Source organism: Prionailurus bengalensis, chromosome D1 (assembly GCF_016509475.1).
Source record: "Prionailurus bengalensis isolate Pbe53 chromosome D1, Fcat_Pben_1.1_paternal_pri, whole genome shotgun sequence".
NCBI lineage: Eukaryota > Metazoa > Chordata > Mammalia > Carnivora > Felidae > Prionailurus > Prionailurus bengalensis.
In genome coordinates this window covers 87,785,956-87,801,996 of record NC_057346.1, presented here as the reverse complement: position 1 = coordinate 87,801,996, position 16,041 = coordinate 87,785,956, and the positions used below count along the sequence as shown (strand labels likewise).

Sequence of the window (16,041 nt, the reverse complement as noted above, 5' to 3'; positions counted from 1 at the left end):
ATGGGAGAGAATATGAAGCTTTGCCTGGCTGAATAAAATTTGTTAAATAAAAATCATGATAATGTGGCTGGTGTAAATGTTTTGGTCATTTAGTTTGATTGGCCCAAATTGACTCTCCAAAGTCTGGCACCATTGAGCATGAAATCACATTCCACTCTTCTTTAAGGGTCATGCTTGCAGCCAAGTAAGAAATTGCACTAGAATAGCTTTATTTATTTTCTCTGTTTAAGAGGCAGTTTGTCCTAAATGGATTTTCTTCCTCTGCCACATATCTAAATTTTTGCTTTCATCTTATTCATGCCCAAAATAAGCTTCTAAAAATAAAGTAATGAAAAGTTCTAAAGAAGAAAAGGAAGAAGTTGATGAAATGTGTTAGCTTCACAAGTAAGAGATCTCAAGACCTATAATCTGAAAACTTTAGACTTTTACATTCAATACTTTATTGCTATTTCATTGGGTGGTGTTTGTTTCAAAAATTCTATACACAAAATTCAGGCAGATAAAAGTATATGTCCATAGGGGTGCCTGGGTGGCTCAGTCGGTTGAGCATCCAACTCTTGATTTCCACTGTGTCATGATTCGTGGGGTCAGGCTCCGTGTAGCCAGTGCAGAGTCGGCTTGGGATTCTCTCTCTCCCTCTCTCTCTGCCCCTCCCAAATGCTCTCCCTCTCTCTCTCTCAAAAATAGATAAATAAACTAAAAAAAAAAAAAAAAAGAGCATCTGTCCACCATAGTTCCATGCCTAGCAATTTGGAAAAATAACAGTTTTATTATTTTAATGTTTACTTATTTTTGACAGAGAGACAGAGTGTGAGCAGGGGAGGGGCAGACACAGAATCCGAAGCAGGCTCCAGGCTCTGACCTGTCAACACAGAGCCTGATGTGGGGCTCAAACCCAAGATCATGGCCGCAAGATCATGACCTGAGCTGAAGTCTGACACTCAACAACTGAACCACCCAGGTGCCCCAACAGTTTAGTTATTATAGAGGCAGCCAAGAAAGAACTTCAGACAAGTGAATGATGTCAGAAACATAGTTCTTTGTTTTGGACATGTATTAATCTAATCTATCATGCCTCTAGCAAATTATAGAGACCCAAACTAGAATAAAAATTTCTATTTTTATAGAAAATAGTAGGAAAGAAGATACTTGTAGGTTTCATGAGAGAAACCTGAGAAAAAAATCTCTGGAAAAAAAAATACAGAGAAAAAAATATACGGGGCCTCTAGGTAATGATTAATTACATATAGTTTGCCTGGTAAATCCTCTGCCTCAGAATTATCTGGAAGGTTTTATCCAAACTTGTTAGGTCACTTCAAGGCACTGTGCAGTTATTAAGTAATGCTAGTTTTCTAAACAAAATTAAATATATCGCAATGGGCTGCCATATTACTTAATATACATGGAGCTGCCTTTTAAAAACAATCCTGTTGAAAGGACCAATACATTGGTACCAAAAGCCCCTCTGACTATAATTAAAAATGGAGTTTTAAAAGATTGCTGTTGAAATAAGTCATTTGGTAATTCCCTTTTGAACATAAGTTTAAACAATAGCTTTTTAGTTGCTTAGCAAAATATTTATTACAAATAAATTATGCTCAAAATAAGCATAGTGTATTAAAATATAGATATTCCTTACAGATCATTCTTTCTCTTGGATAAATTTACCCTCTCTCACAAAAAGATTCCAGAATGTGGCAGGTGGGTGGTGCATGTAGTCTTACAGCCTGAGCAAAGCAAACTTAGGAACAGATTTTAAAAAATAGATTAAGTGTTTTCTAAGCTACTGCTTGCCTACACTAGCCAGCTGAAGGCTTTAAATAATTTAATCCCTACAACAACTGCCAGCTCCAACTGGAAGCCTTACACAAGGACTGGATTCACTGAGGACTCCAACAGGTGCAGTCTAATAGTGCTTCCCTAAATCTGCTACTGATCTATGTCTGTGCATGTGCAGCACACTATATTCTTAAATTCAACAGGACACTAATTAAATTAATCCAATTGCCTCTTGTTTTGTCTCCTCTTCCACTATCATATTACCTAAGACATTCATCTGTTTTTTTCCAGAGAAACACTTAGCATATGAGTTTGCTTTTAATGTTGCTTTTCTAAGCAAAGCCCTCTCAATACAGTGTAAGTTTTGGAAAGCAAATTAACTAGCAAATTACATTCTTCCTATTGTTACTGTTCTTTCTAGCCAACTGACTTTTCTATAATAGCATTTACTGAGTACTGTTAGTTCTATTAGTACTATTATTAGAGTTGCTCAGACTTTTTCCTCTTACACCTTTTTAAGATGTATAAGAATGTACTTGTTTATATATTCAAATCTATTTCAGAAAAAATTCACACATTCCTTTTACAAAATCAAGCTGGGGTAACTTTTTTAATCAAGTTAAATTGAAAAACCAAAAAAGAAAAGACCACTATCATGCTCTCAGTAATCCATATATTATGATACTATAATAAGATTGTTGTCAAACATTCAGTAAAAAGAAGTTTAAAAGCCAATAGCTATCTGGACGTCCATATGCAAGATAATGAAGTTGAATCCCATACGGACACCATATGCAAAAATTAACTCAAAATTAAGACCTAAATGTAAGACCTGAAACATAAATCTTCTAGGAAAAAAACATAGGAGAAAAACTTCAGGACATTGGATTTGGCAATGATTTCTTGGATATGACACCAAAGCACAGGCAACAAAGCAAATATACCTAAATGAGACTACATCAAACTGTACAACTTCTGTGCATCAAAGGAAACAATAAACAGAGTGAAAAATCAACCTATATAGGAAGGGAGAAAATATTTGCAAATCAAATATATATTCAAATATATATAAGGAACTCTTACAACTCAACAACAATAAAAACAGATAATCCAAAAAAATAGGCAAAGGAGGGAACCTGGGTGGCTCAGTTGGTTAAGCCTCCAAACACTCTTGATTTTGGCTCAGGTCATGATCTCAGTTCATGAGATCAAGTCCCGCATCTTTGGCTCTGTACTAATAGCACAGAGCTTCTTTAGATTCTCTCTCCCTCCTCTCTCTCTCTCTCTCTCTCTCTCTCTCTCTCTTTCTTCTCTGTCCCTCCCCCTTCTTGTGTGTACTCTCTCTCTCTCTCAAAATAAATAAGTAAGCTTAAAAAAAAATGAAACTAAAAATGGGCAAAGGACTTGAGTAGACATTTTTCCAAAGAAGATATACAAATGGCCAACAAATATATGAAAAAATATTTAACATTGCTAATCATAAGAGTCACACAAATCAGTATCACAGTGAGATATGGCCACTATCAAAATAATAAAAAATAACAGGTGTTGGCGAGAATGTGGAGAAATTTGAACGCTTGTGTATTATTATTATTTTTTTATCCCCCCCCCCCCCGAACGCTTGTGTATTGTTGATGGGAGTGTAAAATGGTGTAGCCATTATGGAAAACAGTATGGAGATTCCTCAAAAAATTAAAAATAGAATTATCATATGATCCAGCAATCCCACTTCTGGGAATTTAAAAGAATTAAAAGCAGGATCTCAAAGAGATACTTGCACCCTCACATTTACTGCAGCATTATTCATAGTAACCAAGAGGTGAAAGCAACCCAAATGTCCATCAATGGATAAATGGATAAAGAAAATGTGATGCATACATAGAATATTATGCAGCTTTAAAAAGAAGAAAGTAAATCCTATTATATACTACAATGCCAAGGACATTATACCAAGTGAAATAAGACAGCCACAAAAGAACAAATATTGTATGATTCCACTTATGAGAGGTACTTAAGGTACTCAAAATCTAGCAGCAATAAGTAGAAACATGGTTGTCAAAGGCTGGGGAAAAAGGAAGGGAGAAATTAGGGTTTAGTGGGTATGAAGTTTCAGTTTTGCAAGACGAAAAGTTGTAGGAAAGATCTGTTGCACAACAAAGTGAATATATTTGACATTACTGAATTGAACACTTTGGTGTTGAGGTGGGGGTGCTTGGCTGGCTCAGTCGGTGGAGCGTGTGACTCTTGATCTCTAGGTTGTGCACTGGAGGCCTGCACTGGGTATAAAGATTACTTAAAATAAAATCTGTTGTTGTTGTTGTTGTTTTCCAGGTTCATAATTTATTGTACAAATTGAGGATCACATGACGAGTTGACATTAGTTCCTCCAGGCATGGGAAATTAGAAGCTAAGGTACACTTTAAAACCCATTTGTGTTGCTTTCACAGCTGGTGTTGTTTTAGACCTTAACTTGAAGTATATGACAATCAAAGCAATACCTCTGTATGTGGCCAGTACACAATTCATTCTCCCTGTGAGAGTATAAGACTTGTAATATTTTTTGATACCAGTGAAATGGAATTGGGCATCAGTTTCTGGACCTACCAGGATTTCAATCTTGCAAAAGAAACCAATTCTGCTGGTTGTGTCCTTTAGTGCATGCAGCAACCCCATGGTCAGCTGGAAGAAAAACAATTAAATCTTTTTTTTTTTTTTAATTTTTTTTCAACGTTTATTTATTTTTGGGACAGAGAGAGACAGAGCATGAACGCGGGAGGGGCAGAGAGAGAGGGAGACACAGAATCGGAGACAGGCTCCAGGCTCTGAGCCATCAGCCCAGAGCCTGACGCGGGGCTCGAACTCACGGACCGCGAGATCGTGACCTGGCTGAAGTCGGATGCTCAACCAACTGCGCCACCCAGGCGCCCCTAAATCTTTTTTTAAAAAATGGTTGAGGTGGTAAATTTAATGTTATGTGTCTTTTACCACGATAAAATAAATAAATAAATGTCAACACAGGGAAACCCAGTAGCTGTCTTCCTGGCAAAATTCTTCCTCTAATACTTTTCTCCCCCCCACCCCCTTACAGAATTATTTTTTCCAACCTTTTATTTTGTAAAATTAAAGAAAACCCAGATGAGTGTCTGGCTGGATCAGTCAGTAGAGCATGTAACTTTTGATCTTGGGGTTATAAATTTGAATCCCATGTTGGGTGTAGAGATTACTTAAAAATAAAATCTTTAGGGGTATTTGGGTGGCTCAGTTGGTTGAGCATCCGGCTTTGGCTCAGGTCATGATCTCATAGTTCGTGGGTTCGAACCCTGTGTCGAGCTCTGTGCTGATGGCTCAGAGCCTGGAGCCTGCTTCAGATTCTGTGTCTCCCTCTCTCTCTGCCTCTCCTCAGCTTGTGTTCTGTCTCTTCCTCTCTTAAAAATAAACATTAAAAAAATAAACTTAAACAAATTTTAAGTAAAATAAAATAAAATCTTAAAAAATTTAAAAACCATAAAACTCATAAGAATTGGATATTGAATACTCATCCTAGGTTCATTTAACTGTAAACATTTTGCCAAATATGCTTTCTCTCGCGCACGCTCTCTATGCCTCTCTTCCCACACATACACATATATACGTATACATATAACATATACACACATATCTATACATAGACATACACACACACATATATATAGGTATTTGCTAAATTATTTGCAGGTTAGTGGCAGACTTCATAACAATTCTAAATATTTCAGCCTATGTATCCTAAAAATAAGGATATCTCCTTCATAATCATAATATTACACATATTATTACACTTGGTCAAGAAAAAATTATTCATGATAACTGTTCAAGATGATAAGGCAGACTGGCAGACTTTATTCAGGGAGAACTACTGCAATGGGGTTTTGTAATATGGGAGAGAGACTGAGCTGAACTCCAACTCTGACAATGACAAACAGGAATTTATAAGGAAGGAGCAGGGTGAATGTTAGTTGATGGAAAATTACTAAAATGAAACATCAGAGAGACTGTGGCTAAACTCAATGATGGGGGTGCCTCGCTGGCTAAGTCAATAGAGTATGCAACCCTTGATCTCAGGGTTTTGAGTTCGAGGCCCACATTGGACATAGAGATTGCTTAAAAAAATAAAAAATAAAATAAATAAAATGGATGAGATCCTGCTGAAGGCAGGCCAGGGTGATAAGATATGCAGGATAAGAGATGAAGAATTTAATCAGATATCAAGAGTGGTCAGATACCAATGGTGGCAGATTTTCCATATATTGACCCAGCAGGATTCTTGCTAAAACTATACTTGATGGGCCAATGACAGAGTCCAAGGTCAGGGGCATAGTGAGAAACAGGACTCAGAGGAACCTGACTCAAGTTCGGTCAAAGATAGAGTCTTTGTCATATCTGAGAAATTTAACCTGGATACAGTATTATTATCTGCAATGCAGTCCCTATTCAAATGCCCCAATAATGTCTTTTATGTGTGTTATATTTTGTTTTGCTTTGACCAAGGACATCCAATGAAAGATCACACATTGTATTTAGTTGTGACATCTCTTCATCTCTTTTAATCTAGAATAGCATCCCTTCTTTTTTTTTTTTTTTTTTTTGCTTCTTTTTTTCTTTCATATCATTGACATTAGTTAAGAATCAGGACAATTGTTTGCCAAATGTCAATCAATCTGGATGTCTCTGATGGTTTCCTTACAATTAGATCTAAGTTAAAAATTGGCAGGATGATACATTGTTGATCTGTGCTCTTTTCCTATCTTGTGGTATGCCATAAAGGGTTAACTCAGCAGGCTTGGTTGCTTAAACTCTGCACATTCCAAAGAAAGGGTTAGACCTTGACCAGCTCCTGGGAGATAACCTCTCAGCCCTTAGAATCTGCCTGAAAAAAGTGTTTTTGTATGCCTTGGGCCTTGGGCCATCCTGTATGGGTTTGACCAGATAATTTATGCTAACAATTTGATTTATGGTGAATAGCTGTTTTCATATGCCTCAGGCCCTGGTCCATGCTGCTTGGGTTCAAACTCTGGAATCTGGTAATTGGGTACCTAAGGTCAGTCATATGGTGATACATGCTTCTAAAACTGGCCCTGGACAGTTATTTAGTGGCCCCAGTAAAGCCCTGGACACCACAGCTTGAGTCAGCTTCTTTGGTTGTCAACACCTCACACATATAGTCACATACGGTTGCTGGGAGAATTGAGTGCTGTCCGTGTGACCCCACTGAGAAACGACAACTAGTAGATTATTCCTAGTTTGTCCCAGACTTTGCCCCATACTCCTTTTGCCCCATCCTTTTGCTGATGTTAATTCATATCCTTTTGCTATAATAAACTGTAACTGTGAGGATAACAGCTTTTTAAAGTTTTCTGAGTCCTTCCAATAAATCATCAAACCTAAGGGAGTCTTACAGTTAGTTTGCTTCATCATTGATGTTAACTTTGTTCATTTCATTAAGTTCCTCCTGAATTTCTCTGAAAGACATCTTTTCCCTTTGTAATTAGGAAGTATTCTGCAGAATGATAGTTTGAGACCATGAATATCATGCTCTCCCACAGTCTTTCACATAATAGTTTTAGTATTTATTGATGATTCTTATATGAGTCAATTATTACAGGGCCAATAAAATAGTGATTTTTTTTTCTGTAATAACATGGACTCATGGCTTCTTTCTTATTAATCAATGAACAATAACCCATTCCTATTATTATTTATTTGTTTATTCAAACTGACCAATATTTGACTGGTGGGACCCCCTTCAAGCTGGCTCCTATGTCCCCTTAGTTTTTCAGCACTTCCTTAATTTCTAATACTATAAGATGTTCCCAACTCATCTTGTCTTTTCCTACCCCAGCCTTGGAATTGACCATTTCTCCAAGGAGCCCTTGCTCCTTTTACTGTCCTTGTATATAAATTCCAGAGTCATCTCTGTCCTCCAGGAGTGATGAATAGAAAGCAGAGTTAAATTGTTTGTTAGGAAACTAGGAGAGAAATTCCAATCTGCTTACAACCTTAAGAGTCCTGGTTATAGATGAATCTTTGTATACTTCTTCAAGAAAACCTCAAGCATGCATACTTTCCCTATTCTCTCACTGGAATTAAATGTGTTTTATGTTGATACAATCCCCTCTCTATCCTATGATCTAACACTCTGAGAAGGTGGTCTAACATATAACAGGGTTCCAGAGAAGTCAAATTGTATTTTTTCTAAGTACTTTCTTTGTACTTTCTGACTTTCCAAATATTACCAAATCTGGTCACAGCACACTACCAGGTCAGATTACCCCACATATGTCACAAATATTTCAGTTTAGTAGTTGAGGACCTATTGATCTCACCTCTTTATAGTAATGGGTGGCCCATGTTTGGAGTTTGGTTTAATTCTGAATTAAATGGGAAGTGATTGAAAGGTTTTGAGCAGTAGAGTTAAGTGATCTGGCTACATTTTAGCAAGATCACTCTGACAACTGTGTAGAGAACGGACTGAAGGGGATGTGGTAGGTACTGGAAAACACTCTCAGTGGCTTACTGCAGAAAGCATAATTGATTGAGGGCCACAAATGTGGCATTTTAAGGGCATGCTTTGCCGTGGTTGCTCTCAGCCAATGATTGAGCATAGCAGCGATACTAAGGCAGGACCCTTCCCTAGAATCACAGGACTCCTTTGACAGATGACTTTGACACGAAGATTTCCTTAACTGGACAGCAGCCTAAGAGTGTCCCACCCAAACTTCCTTCACTTCATCTGCACCTAAACTCACATCACAGTCTGACAGCTTTTCTAGCCTCTCCTAACTCCCTCTTCGTTTTCTCCCACAGGGGCTTCTCATGAAAAATTTCTAGTACATTTAATCATGTCTTGGCATCTGTTTCTTGGAGAACTAATAGAGGGGTCAAAGGCAGAAGTGGGAGACCAGTTAGAAGGCAATCACAATATTCCAAGTGAGACATGATGGTGGCCTGGAGCAGAGTGGGGGCAGTAGAGGTGGAGAGAAGTGATTAGATTTTGGTTGTTGTTTTGTTTTGTTTTTTGAAGATGGAATTTACTAGAATTGCTGCTAGGATAGGATGAGAGAAAAAGAGGTCAAGGGTGACTGCATTGTTTTTGGCCTAAGCAATTGAACACATGTCGTTGCAATTTTCTGACATGGTAAAACCTATGAGAGACAGGGTTTGGGGAATAAGATCAGAAGACTAGTTTTGGGGGCACCCGGGTGGCTAAGTCAGTTAAGCTTCTGACTTCAGTTCAGGTCATGATCTCATGGTTCATGAGTTTGAGCCCCACATCTGACTCTGCACTAACAGCTCAGAGTCTGGTGCGTGCTTCAGATTCTGTCTCCCTCTCTCTGCTCCTTCCCTGCTCACACTCTCTCTGTCTCTGTCTCTCTCAAAAATATATAAACATGGGGTGCCCGGGTGGCTCAGTTGGTTAAGCGTCCGACTTCAGCTCAGGTCATGATCTCACAGTTTGTGAGTTCGAGCCCCGCATCAGACTCTGTGCTGACAGCTCAGAGCCTGGAGCCTGCTTCGGATTCTGTGTCTCCCTCTCTCTCTGCTCCTCCCCCACTCATGCTCTGTCTCTCTCTGTCTTAAAAATAAATAAAACATTAAAAAATTAAAAAATAAACATTAAAAAAATTTTTTAATTACATAAAAAAGAAGGCTTGTTTTAGATATGTCAAGTTTGAGATATTACTAGATTCCCAAGTGGAAATGTCAGGTAGGCTATGGGTTTAATAAGTCTGGAGGGCAGAATAGAGGTATTGCCTGAATTTGGTAGTTAGCATACAGTTGGTATTTGAGGCTATGGAATTGAATGTGATCACCAAAGAATACTGTGATAGAAAAGCTCCAGTAACTAGTCCCAGAGCATTCTAAATTTGGGAGATACGGAGTATTCAGCAAAAGAGACCAAGGAAGATGATACAAGTTTAGAATTGTCACAACTGCCTGGTGAAATTAACTGGCAATCACCGATCTGGTTTCCACCCATATAGTTTTTCCTTTTCAGAAAGTCATATAAATGGAATCAACTAATATGTGGTCTGAGTCTGGCTTCTTTCACTAAGCATAATGTGTTTGAGATTCATCCACACTATTCTGTATATCAGTAGTATCAATAGTTGTTCCTTTTACTTGCTGGATTAGCATTTCTTTAGTATATATGTGCTACAGTTCATTTATTCAACACCAACTGATGGACATTTGGTTTGTTTCTAGTATTTTTATATGATGAATAAAGTTGCTATAAACATTTGTATGTGGTTTTCATGTGAGGACAATTTTTATTTGTCTTGGGGAAAACTTACCAGTGGGATTAATTGCTGGGTCATATGGTATTTATTTATTTATTTATTTATTTATTTATTTAATAAACTCGCCAAAGTGTTTCAGGAAGTGTCTGTACCATTTTACATTCCCACCAGCAATGTGAAGAGCTCCAGCTGCTTTTGGGCACCTGGATGGCTCAATCTGCTGAGCGACCAACTCTTAATTTCAGTACAGGTCGTGATCCCAGGGTCGTACGGAGTATGGCGCCTGCTAAAGATTCTCTCTCTCTCTCCTTGCCCCTCCCTACTCTCTGTCTCTCTAAAATACAAAGAGAGAAAGAAAGAAAGAAAGAAAGAAAGAAAGAAAGAAAGAAAGAAAGAAAGAAAGAAAGAAGGAAGAGGGAGGGACAGAGGAAGGAAGGAAGGAAGGAAGGAAGGAAGGAAGGAAGGAAAGAAAGAAGGGAGGAAGGGAGGAAGGAAAAGAAAAGAGAGGGGAAAAAAAAGGAATTCTAGCTGCTTTACATCCTCATCAGCACTTGGTATTATCAGGTGTTGTTTTGCTATTCAGTAGGTTTGCAGCCATAACCTAACATGGTTTTAATTTGCCTTTCCTTAATGACTAATGAAATTGAGCGTCTTTTCGTGTGCTTATTTGCCATCTGTTTATGTTCTTTGGTCAAGTGGCTATTCAAATCTTTTGCTCATTTTCTAAATTGTGTTATTTCCTTATTGTTAAGTTTCAGGAGTTCTTTATATGTTGTGTATACAACTGTTTTGTCAAATATATGATTTGTAAATATTTTCTCCCAGTTTGTGCTTGTCTTTTTATCCCCTTAATGGTGTCTTCCAAAAAGAAAATCTTTTTGATTTTGACAACGTCCAATTGATCAATATTTTCTTCTGTGGATTAAATGCACTTTGGGCATCATATCTAAATTCTTTGTCTAATCAAAGGTAAAAAAAACCAAATTCTCCTTTGTGTTTTCCAAAACTTTTATAGTTTTACTTAGAAGTCTGTGATCCATTCTGAGTTAATTTTGTATAAGGTATAGGTTGAGATTTAGTTTTAGATCATAGATATTCAATTGTTCGAATACCATATGCTAAAAAGTCTATCCTTTCCCCACTGAATGACCGTTGGTCACAAATTGTATGAATTCATTTCTGGATTCCGTTTTGTTCCATTGGCATGTGTCTGTGATTTTGTCAATATCAGACTGTCTTAATAGTCTTGAAATCAGGTAGTGTAAGACTTTCAACTTTGTTCTTTTTCTACATAAATTTTAGAGTTGGCTCATCATTATCCTAAAAAAAATTTGCTTATATTTTGACTATAACTGTCTTCATACTACAGATCAATTTGGGGATAACTGACAACTTCATATTTAATAAGTCTAATATTGCCAGCAAGGTCCCTGTCCTCATTTTCATAGTTGCATTTTAACACTTAGATACTTTTATTAAAAAAAATTTTTTTAATGTTTTATTTATTTTGAGAGAGAGAGAGACAGAGTGCAAGCGGGGGGAGGAGCAGAGAGAGAGGGAGACACAGAATCTGAAGCAGGCTCTGGACTCTGAGCTGTCAGCACAGAGCCCGACATGGGACTCTAACTCATGAACCATGAGAACATGACCTGAGCTGAAATTGGACACTTGACTGACTGAGCTACCCAGGCACCCCTGTTGTTTTTGTTTTTTTATCATCTTCAAAAATTTATTTTTTTTTTAAGTAATCTTCACACCCAACATGGGACTTGAGCTCATGACCCCAAACTCACAACCCTGAGAGCAAGAGTCACATGCTCTACAGACCAAACCAGTTCAGCATCCTCAAACAAATGAATTTGTTGTAAGGCTAGAATACGAAGACTCTTAATCTTTTAAAATTTTTTGTTTCCTTCATTTTATTAAGACTCTTAGCAACAAAAGCAAAAATAAATGGGACATCAAACTAAAAACCTTCTGCACAGCAATGGAAACCATCAGCAAAATGAAAAGGCAACCCACAGAATGGGAGAAGATATTTGAAAATGATATATCTGATAAGGGGTTAATATCCAAAACATATAAAGAACTCATACAACTCAATAGCAAGAAAACAAACAACCTGATCTTAAAACGGGCAGAGGATCTGAACATTTTTTCCAAAAAAGGCATACAGATGGCCAACAGGTATGTGAAAAGGTGTCCAATGTCACTAATCACCAGGAAAATGAAAATCAAAGCTACAATGAGATATCACTTCATTCCTGTTAGAGTGGCTATTATCAAAAAGACAAGAAATACTAAGTATTGGCTGGGTGCCTGGGTGACTAATCAGTTAAGCATCCGACTTTTGCTCAGGTCATGATCTCACAGTTAGTGAGTTTGAGCCCCGAGTTGGGCTCTGTGCTGACAGCTCAGAACCTGGTGCCTGCTTCAGATTTTTTTTTTTAATGTTTATTTATTTTTGAGACAGAGACAGAGCATGAACAGGGGAGGGGCAGGGAGAGAGGGAACACAGAATCTGAAGCAGACTCCAGGCTCTGAGCTGTCAGGACAGAGCCCAACGTGGGGCTTGAACTCACGGACCATGAAATCATGACCTGAGCCAAAGTCAGATGCTTAACGGACTGAGCCACCCAGGCACCCCTGCTTCAGATTCTGTGTCTCCCTCTCTCTCTGTCCCTCCCCTGGTCACACTCTGTCTCTCTTTCAAAAATAAATAAAAATTTTTAAAAGTAAGAATTGGCAAGGATGTAGAAAAAAAGAAAGTTTTATACACTGTTGATGGGAATGTAAATTGGTACGGCCACTATGAAAAACAGTACGGAGGTTCCAAAAAAATAAAAAATGGAACAACCATATGATCCAGCAATCACTTCTGGGTATTTATTTGAAGCAAACAAAATACTAATTTGAAAATATATCTACACCCCCAAGTACATTGCAGTAATATTTACAATATCCAGGACATGAAAACAACCTAAAACAACCTAAGTGTCCAATGACTGATGAATGCATAAAGAAAACATGAGATTATATATATATTCAGCCATAAAAAAGAAGGAAATCCTGATATTTGTGACAACATGGATGGACCTTGAGGGCATATACTAAGTGAAATAAGTCAGAAAGAGAGAGACAAATACCATGTCTTGATGGTCAAGAGGTACGAGCTTCCAATTATAAAATCTAAAAAATAATAAATAAGGCTCTATCTATATACTGAAATGCAATGAAACACATTTGGGAAATCTCAGCACTATTAAGATGGATCAATTAATTGTTCATCTAAAATCATTTAGGGGGATGCCTGGGTGGCTCAGCCAGTTGGGCGTCCGACTTTGGCTCAGGTCATGATCTCACAGTTTGTGGGTTTGAGCCCCGCATCAGGCTCTGTGCTGTTGGTTTGGAGCCTGGAGCCTGCTTTGGATTCTGTGTCTCCCTCTCTCTCCGCCCTGCCCCGCTCATGCTCTGTCTCTCTCTGTCTCTCAAAAAAGGAATAAACGTTACGAAAAAAATTTTTTTAATCATTTAGGCATTTTTTATGTATATATAGGCAGTGCCTTTCTATATGACTACTAACTAGTGTCTAGATGAAAATGATAACTATTAACCCATTGTCAACTGGCAAGCTCCAATTATAGTGGTGGATTTGCACAGATTATTTTATTCTCTTAACAGGTTCCCCTTTGGACAAGAAGAGACATTGTCAAGCAGTTGGCCAGGGCTGGGGGTAGACGCTAAGATTAAGGGTGCTAGGAAAGATAAATGAGCCACATTGGGATTAAAACTATGATCTCATTGATGAAGAGTTCCAACTAACCAGCACAGAGATAATAAATATATACTTCTTGGAACTTTGCTCTTTTCCACAAGTATTTTCTCTGTAGTCACTGAAGTATGAAGACATTTTATTCTCTCTAAACTTCCAGCAGAACTCTTTGTGCCAGGGATAGCACATTCCATCCTTCTGTGTACTATTACCAGTAAACAATGAAATGACCATCATAGAGTCTAAGTATGTGTTGCCTCATAAAAGGAATTTAGAAGAGTTTTTGGATGAAAAGCACCAGAGTATAGTGGCAGTATTGTACTATTGTGCAGAATATTATTACACCAAAGATTATGAGGCATACATATTTTACTGAGAATCTTTTGTGGGCCAAATTCATGTCCTGAAAACAGACATGGAATTTTAGATTAACATAAATTTATGGAGATTGTGGATTTTTTTTCCTAGAAAATGAATACATCTTTTATACAATTTTCAGGATGAAGAACAATAATGAAAGTGTGGAAGCGAAGTTATAAAATACTCTTTACTTTTATGCAACATCAAGTTGTTTTTAGAGATGGTAAAATCTGCTTTTAAAACTTATTTCTACTTCAAATGAACAAGCTCACATAAAAGGCAAGGGGACAGAATAAGAAGGGGAAACAGGACACAAACTGATAATTTATCAAAATGTGGTTGTATCACATTCTAGGTTGCAAAGAACAGAATTTCATTCAGTCTTAAGGGAAAAGGGGGTTAACTGAAAGGGCATGTGTGGTTTAAAATTATTAATCCATGTCATAACTGAGACAATTCAAGGACTGGTTACACCAGAGTCCACATGGCTTTTCTTTCTCTCTCTCCTAGTGTCTCTCTGCTTTCTCCAACCTTTCAAGTAGGATACCTGTGATTGGACTACTTAATTAATCAGTGTGGAGTCTATCTACAGAGTAGATTCTTATTAGGTGTCCATCCCTGACAAAAGTGTTTAGCTTCTCTTAAAAGGCAATTGGAGGGGCGCCTGGGCGGCGCAGTCAGTTAAGCGTCCGACTTCAGCCAGGTCACGATCTCGCGGTCCTTGAGTTTGAGCCCCGCGTCAGGCTCTGGGCTGATGGCTCAGAGCCTGGAGCCTGTTTCCGATTCTGTGTCTCCCTCTCTCTCTGCCCCTCCCCCATTCATGCTCTGTCTCTCTCTGTCCCAAAAATAAATAAATGTTGAAAAAAAAAATTAGAAAGATATATTAAAAAAAAAAAAGGCAATTGGAGACAGGATAAAGTCTATGTCATACTAGTTAATATTGGCCCCACATTTTTTTAAAGTTTAATTTATTTTGAGAGAGAGAGCGCACGCATGAGCGTGTTTGTTTGCTTATATGGTAGTGAGGGAGGGGCGCGGGAGAGAGGGAGAGAGAGAATCCCAAGCAGACTCCACACCTAGTGCAGAGTCTGACCTGGAGCTCAATCTCACAGCCATGAGATCATGACCTGAGCTGAAATCAAGAGCCAGACACTTATATGACTGAGTCACCTAGGTGCCCTGGCCCCACATTTTTAAAAACAGAAAAACAGCTCTTCACAGAAATCTAAATTGTATATATGAAATGTTTTCTAAAATGGGAAAAATGTATGCATATGAGTGAACACAAAAAGGGACTGTATGAAATAAAAACTTTTTTTCAAAGAGATGAGATTATAATTGGCCTTCCCCCCCACCTCAGTTTTTGCCCATATTGTTGTTCTAGTTCTTGACTAATTTAAGAACGTTTTTTAAATATTTAGAACAATTGGGGCAACTGGGTGGCTCAGTCACTTAAGCATCTGACTTGGGCTCAGGTCATGATCTCATGGTTCTTGAGCTCCGTGTCTGGCTCTGTGCTGACAGCTCAGATCCTAGAACCTGCTTCAGATTCTGTGTCTCCCCCTCTTTCTGACCCTCCCTTGAGCTCTCTCATTCTTAAAAATAAATAAACATTAAATTAAAAAAAAATATTTAGAATAAATAAAATTTAACAATGCCCAGATGGTTTTTAACTGAGTACCTTTATTTTTTTTTTAATTTTCAAATAATTTTAAATGCTAGCAGTAGAGTCAGATTACATTTAGAAAATGGGTAAGAGATGTGTTTCATTAACATTTTAATTTAAGATGAGTCAATAGTCTTTCCAGACTTTCCATGTACATAGAGAATTCATTACTTAGAAGTATCATACAT

At 37.8% G+C, this 16,041-nt stretch overlaps 1 protein-coding gene across 1 annotated transcript; it reads right to left on the bottom strand.

The window, feature by feature from the left end:
- Positions 1-4,179: 4,179 nt before the first annotated feature.
- On the bottom strand, positions 4,180-4,452 carry LOC122484307 (ATP synthase membrane subunit K, mitochondrial-like). Its single transcript, XM_043582278.1, has one exon. It carries the CDS (start codon positions 4,450-4,452, stop codon positions 4,180-4,182), a length of 273 nt encoding a protein of 90 aa, XP_043438213.1.
- Between the last annotated feature and the right edge of the window lie 11,589 nt (positions 4,453-16,041).